Source organism: Haliotis rufescens, unplaced genomic scaffold (assembly GCF_023055435.1).
Source record: "Haliotis rufescens isolate VD_foot unplaced genomic scaffold, xgHalRufe1.0.p SCAF_17, whole genome shotgun sequence".
NCBI lineage: Eukaryota > Metazoa > Mollusca > Gastropoda > Lepetellida > Haliotidae > Haliotis > Haliotis rufescens.
In genome coordinates, this window is record NW_025963857.1 from 30,476,743 (window position 1) to 30,501,795 (window position 25,053).

Below are 25,053 nucleotides of genomic sequence, written 5' to 3' on the forward strand. Positions count from 1 at the left end.
TGGAGCCTGGCATTGCTTACTTTGAGCTTGTGGAGCCTGGTATTGCTTACTTTGAGCTTGTGGAGCCTGGCATTGCTTACTTTGAGCTTGTGGAGCCTGATTTGCTTACTTTCAGGTTGTGGAGCCAGGCATTGCTTACCTTGAGCTTGTGGAGCCTGGCATGGCTTACCTTAAGCAATCTTGGTGTGTGCGACCTGACACTGCTTATGTTGAGAATGTGGACCAAATTACTGCTTACCTTGAACAGTCTTGGCTTGTGTGCTAAGTATTGCTTACCTTCGGCAGCCTTGGCTTGTGTGCCAAGTATTGCTTACCTTCAGCAGTCTTGGCTTGTGTGCCAAGTATTGCTTACCTTCAGCAGCCTTGGCTTGTGTGCCAAGTATTGCTTACCTTCAGCAGTCTTGGCTTGTGTGCCAAGTATTGCTTACCTTCAGCAGTCTTGGCTTGTGTGCCAAGTATTGCTTACCTTCAGCAGTCTGGGTATACGGAGCCAGGCATTGACACCTATTCCAGGTACAAGGTATAGCAAGTCAAGTGGAAGCAGGGAACAGACGTCCAGCTGAAACAATAGAAGAGTTAACATGGAGGAATCTCACAGCTGTAATATAAAGAAGATGAATCCTCTTCAACATGGGAGGTCAGCACAAAGCCGAAGCATTACTGAAAGTTTCAGGTCTTAAAGATTCCTCCTTGGTTTCATTTCATATATGTAACATTTTATTTCTTGTAAAACTCACAAAGACAATCCTACCTTAAACATAAGTTTCTTCATATAATGTTTCTTTGTCAGCTTTCTGTCACACTGCAAAATATAAGAGTGCAGTTCAAAACATCACATATCAAGCAGCAATAATGTCAAAACAAGTCTCTTGTTTTTGCAATTGTGATTCATGTGTAATGACAAACAACAGATCAAAAGCATATCACATGAAATTATCATCATATTATTATAAAACAATCAATAGAAAATTACAGAGACCTTAGTGGTTAATGGCTCCGAACAAAAAGACAACACCAACATTAAGATATCAGATTATACCTCAATTATGCCGTCATTAACGAATCTGATCCTGACTTTGAAGATGACGATGTCAAGGATGTAGACCAAGTCAAAGGTGTAGTCACAGATTAGCCAGTACCACACATTGTCTGAGGTCTGGTAGGGGAAGAAGCCACGGAGGGGGATCACCCAGGCGTTGTACATGTAGGCCAGCATGACAAGGAACAGCCAGCCCACGTACAGTTTACCTGTAGGAGAGAGAGATATCAGTGGTAGGGGAAGCATGACAAGGAACAGCCAGCCCACGTACAGTTTACCTGTAGGAGAGAGATCGAGATATCAGTGGTAGGGGAAGGTTGGTTGGTTGGTTTGTTGTTTAACACTGCACTCAGCAATATTCCAGCTATATGACGGCGGTCTGTAAATAATCGAGTCTGGACCACACAATCCAGTGATTGATATGAGCATCAATCCATGCAATTGGGATCGATGACATGCATCAACCAAGTCAGCGAGCCTGACAACCCGATCCCATTAGTCGCCTTTTATGACAAGCAAAGTTGCCTTTTACGGCAAGCATGGGTTGCTGAAGACGTATTCTACCCGGATACGGGTAGGGGAGGTCTGGTAGGGGAAGAAGCCACGGAGGGGGATCACCCAGGCGTTGTACATGTAGGTCAGCATGACAAGAAACAGCCAGCCCACATACAGTTTACCTGTAGGAGAGAGAGATGTCAGTGGTAGATGTTGAATGGGGACCTTGAGGTTTTCTCACAGCATGACACACAACTTTAGATAAAGTGAGTGAGTTGTGTTTAACGCCACTATGAACAGTATTCCAGTATCACAGCGTGTCAGCTTTATGTGTGAAGAAAGCCAGAAGTGATGCAGGTCTCAGACATTTACCACTTTGGTGTAACCCATGAGCACAGGTATGGTGCCAACAGACCTTGAAACAAAATCGGAGCAAACTGGGATTCAAACTGATCATAGCTTTCTGACATGCTCAAGGGAAGCAACTCTGCACAGCGAATTGTGGCCCTCAGATGACTGGACCACCCATTCCCCCAAGTTAAGATAGAACAAGTATTTGTCACAGAAGTGACGAAATGTCCCCCGCCTGTATATACACCATAGTTCCAAATATGAAAACAATCCAGTGTTTAGTTCTTGAGATATCGCGGCAACACCGTTTTCAAACTCAAAAAGCAGATTTGCCTGCTGTGACCTTGAAAATGGGGTCAAGGTCACCAAAACCGACTGGTGTCTGCGGTGGCTGTATATACACCATAGTTCCAAATATGAAGACAATCCAGCGATTACTTCTTGAGATATCGCGGCAACACCGTTTTCCAACTCCAAAAGCAGATTTACCTGCTGTGACCTTGAAAATGGGGTCAAGGTCACCAAAACCGACTGGTGTCTGCGGAGTCTGTATATACACCATAGTTCCAAATATGAAAACAATCCAGTGTTTAGTTCTTGAGATATCGCGGCAACACCGTTTTCAAACTCAAAAAGCAGATTTGCCTGCTGTGACCTTGAAAATGGGGTCAAGGTCACCAAAACCGACTGGTGTCTGCGGTGTCTGTATATACACCATAGTTCCAAACATGAAGACAATCCAGTGTTTAGTTCTTGAGATATCGCGGCAACAAACAGGTGGGACGTACGGACGGACGTACGGACGGTCGTGAATACTATATCCCCCGCTTCGCGCTTTCGCGCGGCGGGGGATAAATATTACAATGTCCGGACTGAATGGACAGACAAGCCTTCATTATGAATACTCTTGGACACTGCCATGGCACTGAGTTTTGTGCCACTTTGATGTGCAACAGAGGATGCACGGGGACACCAAGACACTGAGTCAAACCCAGCTGACAATATGTACTTCAGCGTGCCATGTGTAATAAGTGTCCCAGCTGGTGCCCACCCAGCAGCTAGACATGTGTAGCAGTGTAGGGGCGCCCTCACAACATGAGCCAGCTGATGTTTTATCTATTAGTTCATCCATCCACCATTCACACTTAATAGCTCAATTGTTGATAACGCTAGTCATGCACACTTGTTAATTAATTTTATGGACAGACTATTTGACATTCAGGGTAGGACGGACGTGGGAGCTTGGAAAAAAAAGATTGTTAGTGAAAAAATCATTTGTCTTCAGGTTTTACATAAAAATCAAACTGTTCACTTGACACACTGGATGAAAAGAACATGTACTCAGAAAACCAAATACATTTTAGCTAAAATGGATAGAATTATAATTAAACCACCCGCATGTTATCAGAAATGAGCGGGCCACTGTAACTTGATAATGCCCTCATATTGCTTGACGATGGGCCATTATCACACCCTTTGTTAGGTGATGTCATAGGGATAGGGAAGGGTGACGTCACGTTCAATAGTGACGTCATCTGGTTTGTTCTATGACGTTTCCATATTTGTAAAAGTGGGTCAGGAAAATTTGTGTTGTTTGCAGTAAATGTTTCAAAACCGATATTGTTGTTTATTTTTATTTGATAAATTCTATCCATTTTAGCTATAATGAAAATAGGAATCAAATATTATAAGGGTACCGCTATTTTCAGGGCATTATAATTTGCAGAAACCTTTGATCTTTTAAACGGTCCTCCTTCATCGGGCAGTTAATGGAAGAGCTCGGGCTTCTGCAAATGATAATGCCCTGAAAAATAGCGTTACCCTTATGATATTTGCCTCCTATTTTCATATAATCTGTTTTCGTATTTCAGCAACAGAAAAAATATCTTATCACTAAAAAAATCCTGGCCCACCTAGAATAACAAATGTTGGGTCCTTGGTAAAAATATTTGGTCAGATGGATAAAACTATGATTTTATTAAACATACACTGTACATGTAGAAAAGGCATTTTGTTTTCTCCACATGCTGCACAATACATCTGTCACGAACACAGCATTAGAGACATGCACTATCATTAACTAACACATGATGGGTAAAAGCTGATATTATCCCAGAGTTATACAGATAATGGTAAGCATGTGGAAGAGGACAAAGGACACAATTTACTCATTTTACACTGAATGTCTGGAGGTACTTTCTTCCTCAAACCTTTTAATGTCAAAAGCCAAGTCCCTTAAAGCCAAATCAATTAGTTACTTCTCCTTGCAAGGCCTACCTGTGAATACCCTTCACACTAAGCATACCTTAATGTCAACATTCCCAAGTGACTCTCTTTCATTCAGTCAAAGGCAACCATTAGAAAATAAAATAAAAATAGCTGATTTTTTTTAGCCTAACTGCTTCATGAATAGATCACAAAAATAAAAGCATACAACAACAAAAATGAAAGAAAACAGTAAGCCTCCTCCCATTGTTTCCCTCCTGTCCCTACAGGTAACACCAGGGCTGCCAACTCACTCTGAGCCTCAATGGTGTTGGGGAATCTGATCTTGCGCAGGCACTTGGGCATTCTGAAGCGACACTGCCATACCCCCACAAGCATTTCCTTGTTGGTCTCACTAGCCTCGGAGAACACCTCGCTTGTCCTCGACCCCATCGGTATGAACGACCCCAGACGGATGTTCCTTGGGGCAGGAGTTTCGTCCCCGTCCAAACCTGATACTGCTGCAAAAAAAATGAATTCTGACCTTTAAAACCTAATTTACAAATGTTGTGCCCACTGGGTCGAAGTGTCAAGTGAAAGTGGTACGAATTGCATGTAATGACGGTAGTTGTATTTTTACAACATATTCTTCAGCGTCTGGACCTGTTGTCATAGGTCTTCAGCTGGGAAACCTTGTAGTCCCAGTTATGTGTAAGTACTCGCAGCATTGTGAAGATTAAAAAGCCTTTGTCATGCAAGGGGAGTGTGTCTCCCCACTTCCCCAATGATTTTATACGCTGGGTTCGATCATTCACCCGCTTCCTACTGACTTTAAACAGTGATCCAGGATTTGTAATTGATTGGTTGCAAAGACAAACATTTTTAGTGAAAGAGTAGATCTGGATCTATATGTCTGTAAAATGACACTTGCATTTATCACTTGACTACACCCTTCACATACAGAAACAGAAGCCCTTTCTGTTGGGCTCTGGGAATATTGGTTTAAAGTGGTGCTGGCACATGAAACGTTTTGATTACTGAATAGTGTTCCAAATGGGTGTTGAAATAACCTTTAAAGTGTTTCACTAATGCTGGCTAAATCCAAGACTATCTATCTGCTTATCCCTTGTAGTTGTGGTTTAACATTGCTTCTAACAGTATATTTGTTAAATCAGGGCATGTCAGCGTATGTAGGACAATGTCCATATTGATGGAGGTCGAGACAATGTCCTGAACCCCATGGACATATTGCAGACACACCAAAATTCATTATTATGGCAAATGTGGAATTTTAACTCCTGGACATCAGATTCAAGCAGCTAAGGGATGAGCCTTAGAACCTTGCACAGGGATTTATCTAGGTGTTCATAGAAACTATATTTTGGCTCGAAGTCAACATCAAATGTCTGTAAAAATTCCCACATTTGCATTCAAAATTTCCTCATTCTGATTTTCCAGATGGTTCTTTGTGAAGGTGACGTGTAAGTCTGATAACATGACCAAGAAAGGGAAAAAGGTTACTTTTAAAAATTGCATTGAATGTAATATTTAAAAAACTCTTTGTGAAATAAACAAAACTATCCCAATTTCACAACATGTTGTGTTTTCCCCAATTTCTGGCCACATGCACTTGGTTCGTTGTGTGTTTGTTTGTTTGGTGTTTAACATAGCAGTCAGCAATATTCCAGCTATGTGACGGCGGTCTGTAAAAAATCGAGTGAGTGAGTATGGTTTTAAGATGCTTTTAACAATATTCCAGCAATATCACAGTGGAGAAACACCAGAAATTGGCTTCACACATTGTATAAATGTGGGGGATTGAATCTGGGTCTTCAGTATGATGAACCAACGCTTTAACCATTAGGCTACCTCACCACCCTGTATAAAATTGAGTCTGGACAAAAAAATCCAGTGATTGACATCACTAGCATCCACACAATTGGATGAAATGTGTCAACCAAGTCAGTGAGTCTGACAGCCCGATCCTCTTATGACAAGCATATTTACGCTTTACGCCAAGCGTGGGTTGCTGAAGACTTATTCTAACCTGTATCTTCACGTGTTGCACTTGGTGTGAAAAAAACCCATGGTGAAAGCACCTTCGGGTCATTGTCTGATTAGTCTACTAAATGATAAAATTTGCCATTTAGAACACATTGTCCCGCATACCTCTGGGACACAATACTCGGCTCAATCAGCTCTGCCTTGTGTTTGGAGGAGTTGAGGACAAAACACACCAAGCAGGTACCTCTGGCATACAATACTTGTGCTCAATCAGCTCTGCCTTGTGTTTGGAGGAGTTGAGGACAAAACACACCAAGCAGGTACCTCTGGGACACAAAACTTGTGCTCCATCAGCTCTGCCTTGTGTTTGGAGGATTTGAGGACAAAACACACCAAGCAGGCACCTCTGGGACACAATACTCGGCTCAATCAGCTCTGCCTTGTGTTTGGAGGAGTTGAGGACAAAACACCCCAAGCAGGCACCTCTGGAACACAATACTCGGCTCCATCAGCTCTGCCTTGTGTTTGGAGGATTTGAGGACAAAACACACCAAGCAGGCACCTCTGGGACACAATACTTGTGCTCAATCAGCTCTGCCTTGTGTTTTGAGGAGTTGAGGACAAAACACACCAAGCAGGCACCTCTGGAACACAATACTCGGCTCAATCAGCTCTGCCTTGTGTTTTGAGGAGTTGAGGACAAAACACCCCAAGCAGGCACCTCTGGAACACAATACTCGGCTCCATCAGCTCTGCCTTGTGTTTGGAGGATTTGAGGACAAAACACACCAAGCAGGTACCTCTGGGACACAATACTTGTGCTCCATCAGCTCTGCCTTGTGTTTGGAGGAGTTGAGGACAAAACACACCAAGCAGGTACCTCTGGGACACAATACTCGGCTCAATCAGCTCTGCCTTGTGTTTGGAGGAGTTGAGGACAAAACACACCAAGCAGGTACTTCTGGGACACAAGACTTGTGCTCAATCAGCTCTGCCTTGTGTTTTGAGGATTTGAGGACAAAACACACCAAGCAGGTACCATTGGACTGTTCAAACCTTGCCGACTTATTGACATAAAGTAACAGGTTGAGTGTTTGCATTTCATTTAACAGTAGTTAACAAAATCCATATATTACAACCATTGTCGCAATCATTCAAATGCAAAGGAACTTGGAGTAACACAAATCCTTGATTGAACATAATTTCAATTTAAAACCAAACCTCTGAGACATGTGTCAGGACAGGACAAGGAAATGCCCAACCCCGGAGAGTGTACACCCTGTGCATATTGTTATGTGGCAGTCGATTTCTGTTGTAGGTAGTATGTTCAGTGGCAGCATATGAAGCATTCATACAAGGTCTCTCTGTTGTTCTGACCAGATTCTTTTAGTGGCAACATCGGCAGCAAGTTACTTAGAGTTACCTCCCTTAGTTGTGAACATGTATTTAAGAGTCTTGATCATTGGAGAAGTTCCATGAGGTGCCATTTTCTAGAAGGTTGGCTGAAGGTTTAGTTCTGTCAAAACTTATTTCTGGGTTAACCTTAGTGTTATATCTGTAATTGAAACGCAGTAGTTTTAAACAAGCTAGTGTATAATATTATGACAGGCCAACAGATGTCCGCTCTTGTAATGCGATTAGTTGCAGGTAAGCGCAATCACGTGCTGTTATGTAACATGCGACAGTCGGAATAAACAGCCGGTCAAGTGGCAGGCTCGTCTCCCTGCTCCCGCGTTTGTCGTTCCTCCCTGAGAACCCAACATTTTGGCGACGAGGATGGGATCCAAGGTAGCTATGAAGTATATGTAAAGGAATTTTGGTAAGTTTATCTGGCTGTTTGACGGTACATTGACGAGGTGTGTTCGTTGCGACGAGTGTGTTCGCTCTTCTTGAGGCATTATAACCGTCACTATCTTCAGCTCAGAGATTATGGCTACCACGGGTTTTGTTTGTGGATTGTTTGAATTTAATCCAAAGAAGTCGACATGGGAGGAATGGTGTGAGATACTGACACATGTTTTCGTGGCAAACGGAATTACAGACGAAAACAAACAGAAAAGCATACTGTTAGCGTCATGTGGAACTGAAACTTACCAGTTGATAAGAGCATTGGTTCAGCCCGTGAAACCTAGCGAGAAAACGTTTGACCAGCTGGTGGTTTTATTGAAAGAACATTTCACGCCAAAACCATCGGAAATTGTACAGAGATTTAAATTTCATTCACGGAATAGGAAGGCTGGTGAAAGGGTAGCTGCTTATGTCGCCGAATTGAGAAAGTTGACTGACGGGTGTGATTTTGGAACGTCTTTACAGGCCATGTTGAGAGACAGGTTAGTGTGTGGTATTTTTGATGACAATATTCAGAAAAAGTTGTTGTCAGAGGCTGCTCTAACATTTAGTAGTGCATTGAAAATTGCTAACGCAATTGAGGCGGCAGACAAGAATCTACAGGATCTTCACGGTGATAAAACTGTGGGACATTCAGTACACAAGTTTCGCAGTAAACCATCAGCACAATCTACAAAAGACCAGAGGCCTCATGTTGGATCTGGAAATAACAAACCTTGTTTTAGATGTGGAAAAACTACTCATGCTCCACACATGTGTTTTTATAAGAATGAGAAGTGTCATAAGTGTGGAAAACGTGGCCATATTGTGAGAGTCTGCAGGTCAGAAGAATCAATTCCGCAGAAACAGAATTCTAAGGCTAAATTCAAGGGAAGACAGAAAGTGAATGCTGTAGTGAGTGAGGTGAACTCGTGTGGCCCAGGTAATAGCAGTGCTAGTGTGGAAGACTTGTTTGAGAACTCGCTATTTCATGTTAGTACTCAGCCTTCGGCTAAAGGTGATCCAAACTACCCAAACCCCTACTACATTACAGTGGATGTTAATGGCACACCAGTGACGTTTGAGGTTGACACGGGATGCCCAGTGACCATTGTGAATGAGCAGACGGCTCAAAGAATTGGCCTTCAGTCATCGACATTATACACTTCACAAGTACCCCTGCGAAGTTATACAGGACAGGAAGTAGATTAACATACTTATGAAAGTCTCTCGGAGAGGGACTGATGCAACTCTGACAATATGACAGATCTGAGTTTCAATGGAATGATGACCCTCGAACCTCTCAATAAGCATCCATCCATCACACTGAGTTCAGAACGAACTCTGTAGTACGGCTCATAGTGGTCATCCAACTTATCACGCTGCGGCCAACCTCGGATCACAAATTCTCGAACAATAGACAATGTTCGGTCCTTGCCAGTCTGGATACTTATGTCTTTAGACTTCAGAGGGCATGTGTCCAATTCCTGAAGCATTAAGACTGTCATGTCTTCCATAGGCTTCCCTGAGTCAGGCGCTGGCAACCTGCTCAATGCGTCTGCATTGGTATGCTGTGTACCTTTCCTGTGTACAATTTTATAGTCATATGCAGTCAACAACACTGACCATCTCTGAACTCTTGGAGACACCATCTGTGGCACTGGATTATTCTCATTGAATAATGACACCAACGGCTTGTGATCTGTCACGATCTGGAAATGACGTCCAAGAAACAACATTGAAGGTGATACACCAGTTGTAGACTGTGGTGTAATTCTATAAGAAAATAGTAACCTATGTAGTTGAGTTGCAACTGTGTCACCAGTTGTCTTCTTTAATCCATCTTTTATTATTTGAACCGCCCTTTCTGCTAAGCCATTCCCAGCCGGGTGATGAGGGGATGTTGTCACATGTTCAACTCCATTTCTGGACATAAATGTAGCAAATTCTTCCCCAACAAAAGCTGTAGCATTATCAGTTACAATAATTTCTGGTATGCCATAAGCTGCAAACATCCGACGCAGCTGGTTTATGGTAGCCTTTGCATTTGACGACGACATAGGTGCACATTCGATCCATTTGGAGTAGGCGTCAATCACTATAAGAAACATGCTACCCATGAATGGACCAGCATAATCCATATGCAGTCTTTGCCAAGGTTGAGAAGGATACTCCCAAGGGTGTAGGGGAGCTACACTCGGACAATTCCTGTCTTCCTGGCAGGAATCACAACTGTTTACTGTTGTTTCTATGTCAGCATCTAGATGCGGCCACCAAACATAGCTTCGGGCCAAGCCCTTCATCCTGGTGATTCCTGGGTGGGACTGATGCAACTCTGACAATATGACAGATCTGAGTTTCAATGGAATGATGACCCTCGAACCTCTCAATAAGCATCCATCCATCACACTGAGTTCAGAACGAACTCTGTAGTACGGCTCATAGTGGTCATCCAACTTATCACGCTGCGGCCAACCTCGGATCACAAATTCTCGAACAATAGACAATGTTCGGTCCTTGCCAGTCTGGATACTTATGTCTTTAGACTTCAGAGGGCATGTGTCCAATTCCTGAAGCATTAAGACTGTCATGTCTTCCATAGGCTTCCCTGAGTCAGGCGCTGGCAACCTGCTCAATGCGTCTGCATTGGTATGCTGTGTACCTTTCCTGTGTACAATTTTATAGTCATATGCAGTCAACAACACTGACCATCTCTGAACTCTTGGAGACACCATCTGTGGCACTGGATTATTCTCATTGAATAATGACACCAACGGCTTGTGATCTGTCACGATCTGGAAATGACGTCCATAAACATACTTATGAAACTTTCGAGAGACATGGAGACACCATCTGTGGCACTGGATTATTCTCATTGAATAATGACACCAACGGCTTGTGATCTGTCATGATCTGGAAATGACGTCCATAAACATACTTATGAAACTTTCGCAGTCCAAAGATCACACTCAGTCCTTCACGATCAAGTTGAGAATAATTCTGCTCTGCCTTAGTCAGTGTCCTTGAAGCAAAACTTATAGGTCTCTCCTGGACAACATCCCCTCATCACCCGGCTGGGAATGGCTTAGCAGAAAGGGCGGTTCAAATAATAAAAGATGGATTAAAGAAGACAACTGGTGACACAGTTGCAACTCAACTACATAGGTTACTATTTTCTTATAGAATTACACCACAGTCTACAACTGGTGTATCACCTTCAATGTTGTTTCTTGGACGCAGATTGCGTTCGCGATTGGACTTGATGTTTCCAAACCTTGCCTCAAAGGTGAAAAAGAACCAGAGAAAACTTGTGGATCAGTCAGCTCTAACGAAATGTAGGGCATTCCAAGTGAATGACTCGGTGTGGGTTAAGAACTTTGCTTCAGGTCCAAAGTGGATTAGTGGACAAGTTGATAGTGTAACTGGTCCATTGTCGTACATCATCAAGTTAACGGATGGAAGATTGGTCAGAAGGCATGTGGATCATGTCAGACGCAGGATGTCTTTATCTTCACCCCGAAGGGACGTGATTGAACGTTCAGACACTCCGCTAGAATCACAGTCTTCACGAAGGAAGGAGTATGAATCAGACTTACCTGACACATCACAGGTAGATTCCCATGAGGAAAGTATCCAAGGGGATGTTTCAAGTGTACCAGATATGTCTGAACCGGGGGAGGAAACGCCGGTAGTGACATCGCCTGTAGCACCCATACTTCGTCGTTCAACCAGAGTGAAGCAGCAACCGTCTTATCTGAGGGACTTTGTGTCAAAGTGACATTTGAGTGAACTGTGACTGTCATTTGCAGTGAACTATGTGTCAAGGTGGCATTTGATTTAGCTGTGAATTACAGTTACTTGTATCAGGACTATAATACTTCAGCAGGTTATCAGTATTATTATGTGTCGAAAAAAAACCTCAGTTTAGTTAAATTTCACTTTCTACTTTAACAATGTTTTCATTATGACTGACTTGTCAAGTCACAGGGTTATTAGTACTTTACAAGAGTCAGTGTACATTGTTAAGTTACTTATACTTTATGAAGTTCCGTGGACTATGTTGTTTATCAAAGATTATTATTTTGGTTTCAAAGTAACTTAAATTTAGGAGGGGCGGATGTTATATCTGTAATTGAAATGCAGTAGTTTTAAACAAGCTAGTGTATAATATTATGACAGGCCAACAGATGTCCGCTCTTGTAATGCGATTAGTTGCAGGTAAGCGCAATCACGTGCTGTTATGTAACATGCGACAGTCGGAATAAACAGCCGGTCAAGTGGCAGGCTCGTCTCCCTGCTCCCGCGTTTGTCGTTCCTCCCTGAGAACCCAACACTTAGCATTTCAATTAGGGAATCACCTCATTAACAAGTGTCAGACTGTGTCCATCCTTCTTGTGTTTTTGCTCAGTTGTTTTTTTGGTACAGTGCACCCACAACCCCAGATCCAACTATGCACAAACGCCGAGAACACAACCAGTACCTTTCTCCATAACTGTCGGATTATCATGACATAACCAGTTTAACTACTCATGGCGCAACTCTTCACGGAACTGGAAAACTGAACCACTAGGAAAAAACATGTCTCTCTCAAAGGAACAAACTATCAGAACAACAACACAAGCCAAGCTGCGAGACCTCAATCAGTCACAGACCAGAAGAAAAATATGAACAGGACACTAAAAAGAATGCACAAGAGGGATTCGAAGTGCTCATGTTTGACTCCATCGAAGTGGACAACAATGTAGCAACAGGCAAACCCCTTTACACAATAGACATAAGCACCATCATTATCGAATCAATCTACCAGGACGAGCAGAGGGACCAAGCATTTGCAAACATATTCATAGGACAACAAGAAACCACATCAACAGTCAAGTAGACGATAGACAATGGTGCTCAAACAAATGTTATGCCACGGCAGATATGTACAACTAACTTTCCTGCAAAGTGGACCCAAAAGGACTCCCAACTGGGTCCAAAGTCCAAACGGTACCAGACCAACAGCATATGGTTGCACAAATCAACAATATGGCACCTGTCAACTACAAAGGAAAAGAACTGAACTTTAAGTCCCACGTGACATTGGAAGATGGAGCTACAAACCTAGGCTTTAGATCATGTGAAGACCTCAGAATTGTAACACTGAACTGTGAAAACAAAAATACATGCCACTCATGCCACGACACCTGTCAGATGTGACACCGACACGAAAACAACGGACCCAAGGGAAACCTGAATTGACATGTTTCAGACTGCTTCCAAAGCTGTAGGCTTTTTCACAGGAGAATACCACATTGAATTACGAAAAGATGCGAAGACAGTAATTAATTCAACCTCCACAGCGCATCCCAGAGTCTTTGAAAAATCCCCTTAAGAGAGAATGACAACGGATGAATGACCTGGACATTGAGAAGGTAGATACCGACTGACTGGGTAATAACATGGTGCATGTAATAAATCCTGATGGTAATCTGAGGATCTGCCTTGACCCGAAACACCTGAAGAAATGGGTCAAATGACAGTATTACTATCTTCCAACAATTGATGACATATTACCTAAACTAGCCATAGTATTCAGCATACTAGATGCTCGCTCTGGAAACTGGAGTGTCAAACTGGATGAAGCATCAAACCTCTGACAACTTTCAACACACCTTACAGGAATATTGTTTCAAATGTCTACCATTTGGGCTATTTTCTGCTCCAGATGTATTCCAGAAAAGGCTGGATCAAATCTACCTGGTGTCATAGGCATTGCAGACAACATCATTGTTTCCGGAGTAGACGAGAAAGAACGATGATGATGATGATGATGATGATGATGAAATGTACCAAAAATCTGGGGTGAAGCTGAACCCAGACAAATATGTCATAAAGAAAGACAAAACAAAGCTTTTTTGGAACTATGTGACAAATCACGGACTAGGCCTGATCAAGAAAAGATATCGGCCATCAGAACATGGGGGCCTCGAAGTCACTACGACAGCTCCGGTCATTCCTCGGCATGGTAAACCACCCAGGGCGTTTCACACCAGACTTGGCAACCATCACATCACCACTAAGAGACGACACCAAGAAAGAGATCGAGTACCTATGGAATCCAGAACACCAATGTGCCTTGAGAAGCTGAAGACAGCAATCACAACAACAGATTCAGCATTCTTCAACCCACAAACCCCAGTAGGCATTCAAACTGATGCCTGCAAACGCGGACTGGGTGCAGCACTATTCGAGAGTGGACGGTCCAGTGGCATACACCAGCAAAAGTCTTAATTGAAATGGAAGGCAATTACAGCAACATTGAAAGGGGGAGATGCTAGCCATAGTACAGTATTTGGACTTGAGCGATTTCACCACTATGTGTATGGGAGACATGTTGCCATTGAATCTGACAAGCAATTGGAAATAATTGCAAAAAAGAATCTGAACAGCGTCCCACCAAGACTCATGAGAAAATTGCTGAGAAGCCAAAGATATGACTACACTGTCAAATATATCCCAGGGAAAACATCCCTGTTCCCGATGCATTGTCAAGAAGTCCATTATATGGAAAGGACATCCCCAACAAGGACATCACTATACATGAACTTGTCAATGTTTCACAGTCTGGTTAAACAAATCAACGAAGTCAGAGCAAGAAAGACGAACAACTGAGATTACTGAAAGAAGTCACCCTGTCAGGATGGCCGAGTTCTCATCAGGAATGCCCACCTGAAGTCGAAGAGTACTGGAACTATAGTGAGAGAATTAGTATGGTTTTACGCCGCTTTTAGCAATTTTCCAGCAATATCACAGCAGGGGACACCAGAAATTGGCTTCACACATTGTATCCATGTTGGGTCTTCAGCGTGACGAGCGAATGCTTTAACCACTAGGCTACCCCTCCGCCGCTGGAACTACACAGATGAAATCAGCATGCACGATGGTCTTGTACTGAAGAGGGAAATGGTAATTATTCCCAAACAACTCAGGGCAGAAGCTTTGGAGCAGATACACATAGGAAACCAAAGGATCGAAAAAAGCAGGTTGAGAGCAAGGGATGCAGTGTTCTGGACAAGCATCAACAGTGACATTAACCGAATGGTACGGGGTGCACAGCCTGTCCACACAACCAACAAAGTCACCAAAAGAAGCACAAGGACCATGGACGCTCATTGGTTCCAATCTATTCACGTGGCACCATGACAACTCTCTACTATTGGTGGACTTCTACAACTCTTTCCCAGTGATCAGAAGACTTAGGTCAACAAGGGCGACAAGGATAATAAATGCCATGAAACTAATCTTGTCAGAATATGGCATACCAGAGACGTTTGTCAGACAACGGACCACAGTACACATGCAATGAACTTCAGAATTTTGCTGACACATATGCATTCAAGCAGGTCACCAGCAGCCCATACTTCCATCAATCAAACGGCAAGGCAGAGAGGTATGTGGGTGTTGTTACGCGTACCTTACAAAAGGCTCTAGAGCAAAGAACAAAGACCCAGCCTTTTATGCAAGCTAGCCACACCTTTGGGGCCACAAATGCCATCTGCAGCAGAACTTTTGTTCAACCGCAAGATTCAGTCAAACCTACCTGCAGTCAACGGGCAAGGGTCTGACTCTGACCTGAGGGCTGGTAATGAAGAAAAGGAAAGACAAACAGAAGAGTTACTACAACATAACAAGCAGAGCACAGGCTGAACTCCACCCAGGCCAGTCTGTTAGAGTGAGTGAGTTTGGTTTAACGCCGCTTTTAACATTATTCCAGTTATATCATGGCGTGTGAGCTTAATGTGGACGGAAAGCCCGAACTGATGCAGGTCTCGGACGTTTACCACTTTGGTTCAACTCACGAGCACGGGTATGGTGCTGACAACCTAGAAACATAATTGGGGCCAACCGGGATTTGAACCCACAATCATAGGGACGCAACTCTAAACAGTGAATCGTGGCCACCCAGGCCACCCAGACCCCCAAGTCTGTTAGAATCCAAGATCACATTACAAACAAATGGGAACCAGCAGTAATTAGAGAAAAGAGTCGAGAACCCTGGTCATACAAAGTAGAAAAATGCAATGGAGGAGTCTACAGGCGCAATCAAGTGCAGATGCGAACCACAGGAGAGACCTTCCAATCCTTCACTGATGAAGAGACCCATCAATATGAAGACCTACCCACAATACCAACTATAGGTATGATGTCCCTACAAGTGCCCATGCAGCCCTGCACGAGAAGTGTTTTAGGTTTAGGTGTATACTATAGAAGGCAATATGTATCTAGTCAGGCCATTTCAGACACAGTATTACCTACTAAAACCTGACAAGAGTGGTTCAGTGACAATCAGACACTAGTCCTTGCAGCATGTTGAATGTGTTTATTATGTTGGTCAAATAATAAGTGCCATTTGTATGATTTAAACTGTTTCTTTTTAGTTGTTGTATTATCATGACATAACCAGTTGAACTCCTCACGGGACACATGTGCATGACATGAAGGAAGTGGATACTCCATGCTCGGCAACATGACATGAAGGAAGTGGATACTCCATGCTCGGCAGCCTGACATGAAGGAAGATGATACTCCATGCTCGGCAACATGACATGAAGGAAGTGGATACTCCATGCTCGGCAGCCTTACATGAAGAAAGTGGATACTCCATGCTCGGCAGCCTGACATGAAGGAAGTGGATACTCCATGCTCGGCAGCCTGACATGAAGGACGTGGATACTTCATGCTCGGCAGCCTGACATGAAGGAAGTGGATACTCCATGCTCGGCAGCCTTACATGAAGGAAGATGATACTCCATGCTCGGCAGCCTGACATGAAGGAAGTGGATACTCCATGCTCGGCAGCCTGACATGAAGGAAGATGATACTCCATGCTCGGCAGCCTGACATGAAGGAAGTGGATACTTCATGCTCGGCAGCCTGACATGAAGGAAGTGGATACTTCATGCTCGGCAGCCTTACATGAAGAAAGTGGATACTCCATGCTCGGCAGCCTGACATGAAGGAAGTGGATACTCCATGCTCGGCAGCCTGACATGAAGGAAGATGATACTCCATGCTCGGCAGCCTGACATGAAGGAAGTGGATACTTCATGCTCGGCAGCCTGACATGAAGGAAGTGGATACTTCATGCTCGGCAGCCTTACATGAAGAAAGTGGATACTCCATGCTCGGCAGCCTGACATGAAGGAAGATGATACTCCATGCTCCGCAGCCTGACATGAAGGAAGTGGATACTCCATGCTCGGCAGCATGACATGAAGGAAGTGGATACTCGATGCTCGGCAGCATGACATGAAGGACGTGGATACTTCATGCTCGGCAGCCTGACATGAAGGAAGTGGATACTCCATGCTCGGCAGCCTGACATGAAGGAAGATGATACTCCATGCTCGGCAGCATGACATGAAGGAAGTGGATACTCCATGCTCGGCAGCCTGACATGAAGGAAGTGGATAGTCCATGCTCGGCAACATGTACATTCTGAATCCATCCACCTCACCCCACTTGCCATACTTTCATGTACAGTCATTGAAACAACAGTTCAGAAACATTTCATGTTCCCCTAGCTTATAATTCCAGTCATTGCTCACAACTGATGATCAGACTACGAATTTAATAATTGTGTTGCCGATTAGAGACAGAAATGATTCACAAAAACATTTCACAAAAACAGATCACCCAACTCAACTATCTTCATCAACCATGTGATGACAATTTCTATAAGCCATATTTACAAAACACCAATTGGGCCCTCATTCATAGATTTTATAGACGTAAAAGATCCATAGGAACAGATCCATCTACTCACCTATCTTCGCCAGCCATGTGATGACAACTACCACATCTCCTTAAGACCTATTTACTCTGATACCACCATCAAGGCTCCTATCAACCAGAAACGTTAGCTCAGCTTCAGCGCTGCCAATGTGACACTACCTCCATGAGGTCACTCATCTTCATCTACCAGCTGAGGTCGACAAGTAATTTTTGTCACTTGAGGTCAGAAAGTGTCTGCTATGTTTGACTGGCCGTGTAGTGGGAACGAAAACTACATTATGTACATCCCTTGACAAAAAGTGTCTCTGGCTGAGAAATGAGTTACAAATACTCTCGCATTATCCAACAGTTAACAGCCACTGGGATTCAGTTTTAGCCATTTTAATATTTTTGCTTAGTCGATCACTAAAACAACATACAACAAATGCTATATGTGTTGTTTCACAGTCTACTGTTCACAAGTGATTGAGTCTTGATAAGAAATATACCATGACAACTACACATATCATATTCAAATACCTGAAGCTCACCTGGCCTTTATCGAGGAGAGTGAGAGTGAGAATACTAATCACGTTGATATACAAAAGACAACAAAAATCATTTGGTGACATACATGTACCGTATATGACCGCGGATAAGCCGACCCCGTAGATAAGCCGAGGTGTTAACTTGACCATTGAAATACGAAAGAAAATGACATGACCCGCAGATAAGCCGAACCAGGAATTGAAAGGCTAAAAACACTGCGAAGTCGGACTGCAAGACATGTGCCGGTACTCACAGATATTCAAAAATATAAGATGAAAAACGTTGTAATTATATTGAAAAAGTCATTATTATTTCTAATAAAGATTTAACAAACCAGTCATCCACTTTCATAATGTGGGAAGCTGTTTCTCGTGGGTTTTTTTAATCTCATAATGATCGTTATATGTTGCCATCAACAACGAAGCGCCATTTTCTGAATCGGTGTATATAGAATTATGAACCCGTGAGAAAATATATCGGCTAGAGCGAAGACTCGCAGTTTGAATTCAGAATCGTAAGCATGGCGTTTTCGTTTCAAACTCATGATGAGAATGTCAGTAATTAAAAATATACCAACTTTTATAACCCCCTTTACACCACTATTGTATGTTAATCCAATTGAATTAAATAAACTATCATACTATGAACACATTGAATGACCATCACTTACTCACAGGCTTCTCCAGTTTATTAAACTAATCTTTCAACAATTAATTAATTAAGCCCCTACTCCCAACACGATCGCTAAGCACCCACAACTTGAAAATGTTTGTGTAAACAACATGACAATACCAATCGGCCCGTTATTATCAATGCTCATTTCCTTGTGTATCGTGTTGCTTTTTAAACAACAGGAAGCAATCACAGTGGTCACCGTTTGTGACGTCACAGGAAACAGCTGATCACATGTTTTTGCAAATGGCGAACGGAATAACTCGCCGATACAGTTGTTTATTTGTCTCTTTCAATAAAGGTAGACACTTGTTAACTATCAATTTATGAACTTTGCAAAACGTACGTAATAGCTATTGGCGATTTCATCTGGGGATTATATATTATAGCTGGGAATTACATATATTGTTAGATCTACATGTAAAGATCGCGGAGTTTACGAAGAACGATCAACTTTGAACATTCAATTGAAAACTTATTATCGGAAGTAGAAACATGCATAACATTTTTTTAATAATGACAACATTGGTGTATAATAATAACTTTATTGATAATTTATAACAATAATGGCTCTAGTAGTGGCAACTTCCAAACTTTCGGGAAGTTGTGATCTATCGGACCGTCATTCAGGCGATGTTTCTGACAGATCACGATCTGAAAAATACTATCATGAAAGTGTATCCCGTGGATAAGCCGACCCCTTTCTACAGAATCTTTTTTCTGGTCCTCAAAATTCGGCTTATACGCGGTCATATACGGTATTTCAATAAAAATAAAAATTGACATTTTTGGCTAACCAACTCAGACTGTTTCTCAAATCATTTGCATTCCCCATTTACGAAGGTTGAGCAGCAACCCGTACCCCAAAAGCTTGAAATGTGCACATTAGGAATTTGTATTGTAATATCATAATTTATCATACCTCCATGTCAGAATGATAAGATCTGATTGGTTCACATGATCATGATGAAATATTATAAATTTCTCAGTGGGAGAATAAATCCCTTATCATGCCATGAAGAAAACAGGCTGCATGTGCATTTCTGCCAGAGATAATAAATCCTTTACACCCTGCTGCAAAGCAAAATGCCGTAAGCTTTCCCCTCCCCTGAGTCATGAAAGTCACGTGACATAGAACAAGCACATCAGCGAACAGCTGTTTTCTATCAAATTATAATTTGTTTGAATTCTTTTACAATGGCAGATTAAAACATGTTGGCAAGATAAGTTTGTTGCAGTATCGCTCAGGGTATGTTGTTTTTAATGTCCCTCTTTGGGTGTTATACCTACGGCTTGAGGTAGAACCCTAATGCAGGACTTATAAAACATTGTGATACTGCTACAACTTATAATATCACACAAACAAAACTGAAATAATATCATGGAATAATTTGTGCACTGATATAGTCTTTCCACCCACATATCTCACAGGCTGAGAGACCTTAGATCAAAATCAGGGCAAATCTGGGATTCAAACTCATGCCGGGATGATCCTGGCACCTAAGGGACACAACTTGGCAGAGCATGTTGCAATGTCTTACGCCATAGAGCCTGCTGTCCCCCAAGATGGAGGGGAACTATATGAGTTTCATGGACTATACAAATCATTACAACCAAGAATTGCTTGTTTAGATGAGGGGAAATGGTGTTCAATGTCGCATTCACTATTATTGCACATGTGAGGCTGCTAATACTGACCTGAGCCGACCAGTCCTTGTTTTACCCCCTTAATGCCAAGTGTGAGGCAAGAAAACAATAAGTACCATCTTTAAATATCATTTGGTATGATGCTGGGTATCAAACCACCAACCTTCCATTTCACTGGGCCACAGGGGTGGTGCCAGTTTAGAAACAAATTACCAATACATGGTTCAATAGAAATACTGGACATCATGTGAGTGAGTGAGTGAGTGAGTGAGTGAGTGAGTGAGTGAGTGAGTGAGTGAGTGATTATGTAAGTGAATGTATGTGCGAGTGCCATTTTTCGCATTATTTCAGCGAAATAATGGATGTACCGGTACTTAAACCACTAGGCTACCCATCAGTCTCAGAAACAAACCACCTATACATTAATGCTACACACTATCACACAGGCACAATTCCCACTGCTTCAGAAGCTAGCTAGTCTACTGTTAGGTGATAAGGGTATCCCTCTTTCTGACAGCTGACATCCTGGAAATGGAATGGTCATGTAAAATCATTAGCCCCACATTCAGCCTTCACCCGAACAGTTTGTCAAGTGAGCAATGATGTGATACCCATCTCCATATGTCATACGTTCAGACGCACACAGCAGCCATCAGTAATTTTATTTCATCCGTACGATATTTGGCTTCATCCAAGCTGGCCACCAGGGAAAACAAAATGTCAGACTGGTGGATGGGCACATGCAAGATACTCCATCATATATTCAGCTCACCAGCAGTCTCCTGCCCCTGACAACACCTTATTTATCAGCAAGTGTGAAATAAATGTAATAAATTAGTTCTATTTTCCAATTCTCTGACGTACAAAGCTGACAATGGCTTCAGCTGAGATATCCTAATCCCATTACAATCTCACAGAGACCTGTCAAATGTCAACCTATTCATAAAACTACAAATTACTAGCAACAAAATACAATCTACAGTTCTATTTTGACATGTTGTACATGTAGAATAGGAACAAAACACTGCAGTGCCATAACTTTTTAGCAAATGAAATTCATAAATTCCGTTGCGATGGTTACATGCTAAGCAATAAATAAATCACAATGATGACCTGTAGTTCTGAAGTGTCTTTCGAGATGAATCCTTGTATAAGATCATAAGTTCAGTTTTAAATCCAAACCCATATAAAGTGTTAAAAACATGTGGAGGAAATGTCGAGTTTACATTGTGTTTTTTGTTTTGTTTGTTCAATGCTGCACTCAGCAATATTCCAGCTGTATGATGGCAGTCTTTAAATAATCAAGTCTGGACCCGACAATCTAGTGATTGTCATCATGAGCATCGATCCACACAATTGGGATACAATGACATGCATCAACAAAGTCAGCGAGCCTGACCACCCAATCCCGTTAGTTGCCTCTTATGAGAAGCACAGTCACCTTTTGCGGCAAGCATGGGTTGCTGAAGACCTATTCTACCCCGTATCTTTACAGAGTCTGAGTTTGCATGAAGATATTCTGTTGGAGTGACATTGTACATACACATGTACCATCACAGCAGAGTTGGAAAGCAAAACAGATGGTGGGATAGCCTTTTGGTTAAGGTGCTTGCTTGTCATGATGAAGACCTGCCTGTGATTCCCCACATGGTTACAATCACATCGTTGACAGTTAATGTTCACAATTGCCTGGAACAATTTGTCATAATACTATTAAAAAAAAATGGATCCTGTGACACATTTACCAAAGAAAAGGATGAAAATCTAATCTTTAATTTAGTCTGTTATATTATTATTAGTATCATAATGATAACTATTATTATTGTTATAATAATAGTTACATCAGGGCAATTATATGTAAGTACATCAGCAGCATATCTTTAACCCATCTATGGCATGGAGAGCTGGGGATATCAATGAATGGTAGTAAGTGCTTTCCTTCAGCCAGCAGTTCCATTAGCTGGCTGTGGAACACGACAAGTGGGGCATGACAAGTGCAGCGATCTGATTCTACGTGAAGTGAACAAGGTAACATCAAACAATAGTTATCATTGTGAATAATTCTAAGAATACCACCTCTATCACATCAGTGCCATAAATTCCTGTTTATGCTGAGAACCACACTATAAATTTTTATAAATTTTCAACAGACGTCCACTACACTGCCAACATATCCATAGTTGTGAGGGAAACCCTATCCCTTGCCAGAGGCGCCACTGCGCATGCGCAAGGCGGGAATCTAGTCACTTCTTTCAACCCATACTCTCATCAACTAGATGCAGATATTTGGGGAGGTGGGAGGGATTAATTCCTGATGTGATAGAGGTGGTATTCTTAGAATTATTCACAATGATAACTATTGTTTGATAATTCTTGTGAATACCTCACCTCTATCACATCAGTGCCAGTATACACCAGAGGGACCGGCGGGTTCTGGTATCTAGCATCCCATAGATATTTGGCTAGTGGAGTGGTAAAACCAAGGATTATATGCCAAAAGGGGTCTTAAACGGATGTGTCTAATAGTCTACTTACAAGACTTAGACGTATATAATTTTCAAGGCGTCATGTGAAGGGTATATGTATATTCCCTTGTGATACTTAGACTTTTTGTGACGTCGCTTCCTGTGATGACGTCATCTGTGACGTCACTTCCGGTGATGACGTCATATGTGACGTCACTTCCGGTGTCACTATTCTCCCGTATCACTTATGACGTGGTTTACCGTTATGCCCTTTTGGATAGTGATATTTAACGTATCTTAACGTTTCTCCGGTGTGATGACTCCTATGACGTCACTTCCGGTGGTAATACATTAACCTTCCTATCATGTAGATTACCGTATATCACTTAATCCTTCGATCTCTGATTTCAGTGTTGACATTTGCCCTGTTTTACTAACTCAATAGCGCAGTCCAGTAACAAAGTACAACTTACCCTGAGTTCCTGAGGTACTTCTGAAATCTTCACCCCCCCCCCCTCTTTTTTCCCTTTCCTGGACGAGGGAGGGAACAGGTTACTTTATTTGGTAACTATCACCTGGGCGGCCACCAAAGGTCCCAGAGTGTATAGTCCATTTAGATCGGTCTGTATGTCTCGTAAGTAAAAGTTTGAAAAAGTGTTGTGGGACTTCCACTGGCAGCTGGCCACGATTTGTTCGATGGATGCAGTATTCCATGTGGCTAGGCTTGTTGCCAGTGCTCTGATTTCGTGGGGTCTGCAGCTACCCCAAATCGGAGTGGAGATTTGTGCCGTTTTATAGCTATCTGTGATAGCTGTTTTTAGCCATCCCGCTACAGTGCCCTTTGCGATGTCCTTTTCTGACGAGGGCTTGCAAGAGATAAATAGGCGTTTTCTCTGCTTTCTGTGGGGTTGAGTCGCTGTGATAAAATATCTCAAGGCTCTTATGGGGCAAAGCAATCTATCCGGGAAGTCCACACTTTTACTTAAGGCTGGAATTGTGTATTGCCGATGTCCGAGTGGGCCGAAGGTTGACGACTGGTTTTTGGCAATAAATTCAGGGAGCGATCTGAACGACACTGATTTCCATTCTTTGGTATGGGTTACAGTGGAGATGTCAATAGCGTGTAGTTCTGACACGCGAGTCGCCGTAGCCATGGCTAAGAGAAAAGCAGTTTTCTTGGAGACTGATAGTAATGTCGCACTACTCATGGGTTCATACGGTGCTTTCATCAATGCCGACAATACTATAGATAGATCCCATTTAGGAAAAGTACGTGGTACTTTTATATCTTCCAGGGCAAAAGACTTCATAAGTCGATTTAGTACTGGATGGGTACCTATAGATAGGTCATCGTGTTGTAATACTGATGACAGGGCTGATCTATATCCTTCGATAGTGCCGTGTCGTAATTTCTTATCATTTCTGAGATGGAGCAAGAAATCGGCTACTATAGGTATCGTTATATCTCCATGTAACTGTTTCCCTCTTCTCCATTCGACGAACTTGTCCCATCTGTTATTATATAAGGCAGATGAGGCTGGTCTCCATGAGCTAGCCACTCTTCGTGCAGCTGATTTAGAGTAACCGGCGGCTTGCATCTTATGCGAGATAATTTCCAAGCGTGCAGATGGAGGTTATCGAGGCGGCCGTAAAATATGTCCGTCTTTGGTTGTCTCAATAGGTCGTGACGTACTGGGAGTTTCAGCGGTACTTCCAGCAGGAGTTGTAGACGTCTCGGAAACCAAGCCCTTTTGGGCCAAGCCGGGGCTATGAGAATTATGACACAATCCGTTTCCTCTATTTTCTTCAGTACTCTGTCTAGGAGAGCCCATGGGGGAATGCATAAGCAAACATTCCCTTCCATTCCATGGAGAGCGCATCGACTTGGAGTGCTAGTGGGTCTGGTACTGGGCTGACGTAGACTGGTAGTTTGTTGTTGAGACATGTAGTGAATAGATCTATGTTTGGAGTGTCCCATATCTGGGTTATCCACTTGAACACCTCGGGATGTAGTGACCATTCTATGGGTACTATCTTGTTTTT

The 25,053-nt window shown here is 42.6% G+C and overlaps 1 protein-coding gene across 6 annotated transcripts in view; it reads right to left on the bottom strand.

The window, feature by feature from the left end:
* LOC124117231 (cyclic nucleotide-gated cation channel beta-3-like) overlaps nucleotides 1–25,053 on the bottom strand; it is a 303,270-nt gene that overhangs the window by 17,308 nt on the left and 260,909 nt on the right. For all 6 annotated transcript variants that reach the window (XM_048397873.1, XM_048397872.1, XM_048397874.1 and 3 more), the window contains 4 exons: nucleotides 4,405–4,611; nucleotides 1,040–1,248; nucleotides 752–802; nucleotides 467–559 (listed from right to left, as the gene is read on the bottom strand). In XM_048397873.1, coding sequence (XP_048253830.1) covers nucleotides 467–559; nucleotides 752–802; nucleotides 1,040–1,248; nucleotides 4,405–4,611 — 560 coding nt within the window. The remainder of the gene's footprint in view (nucleotides 1–466; nucleotides 560–751; nucleotides 803–1,039; nucleotides 1,249–4,404; nucleotides 4,612–25,053) is intronic.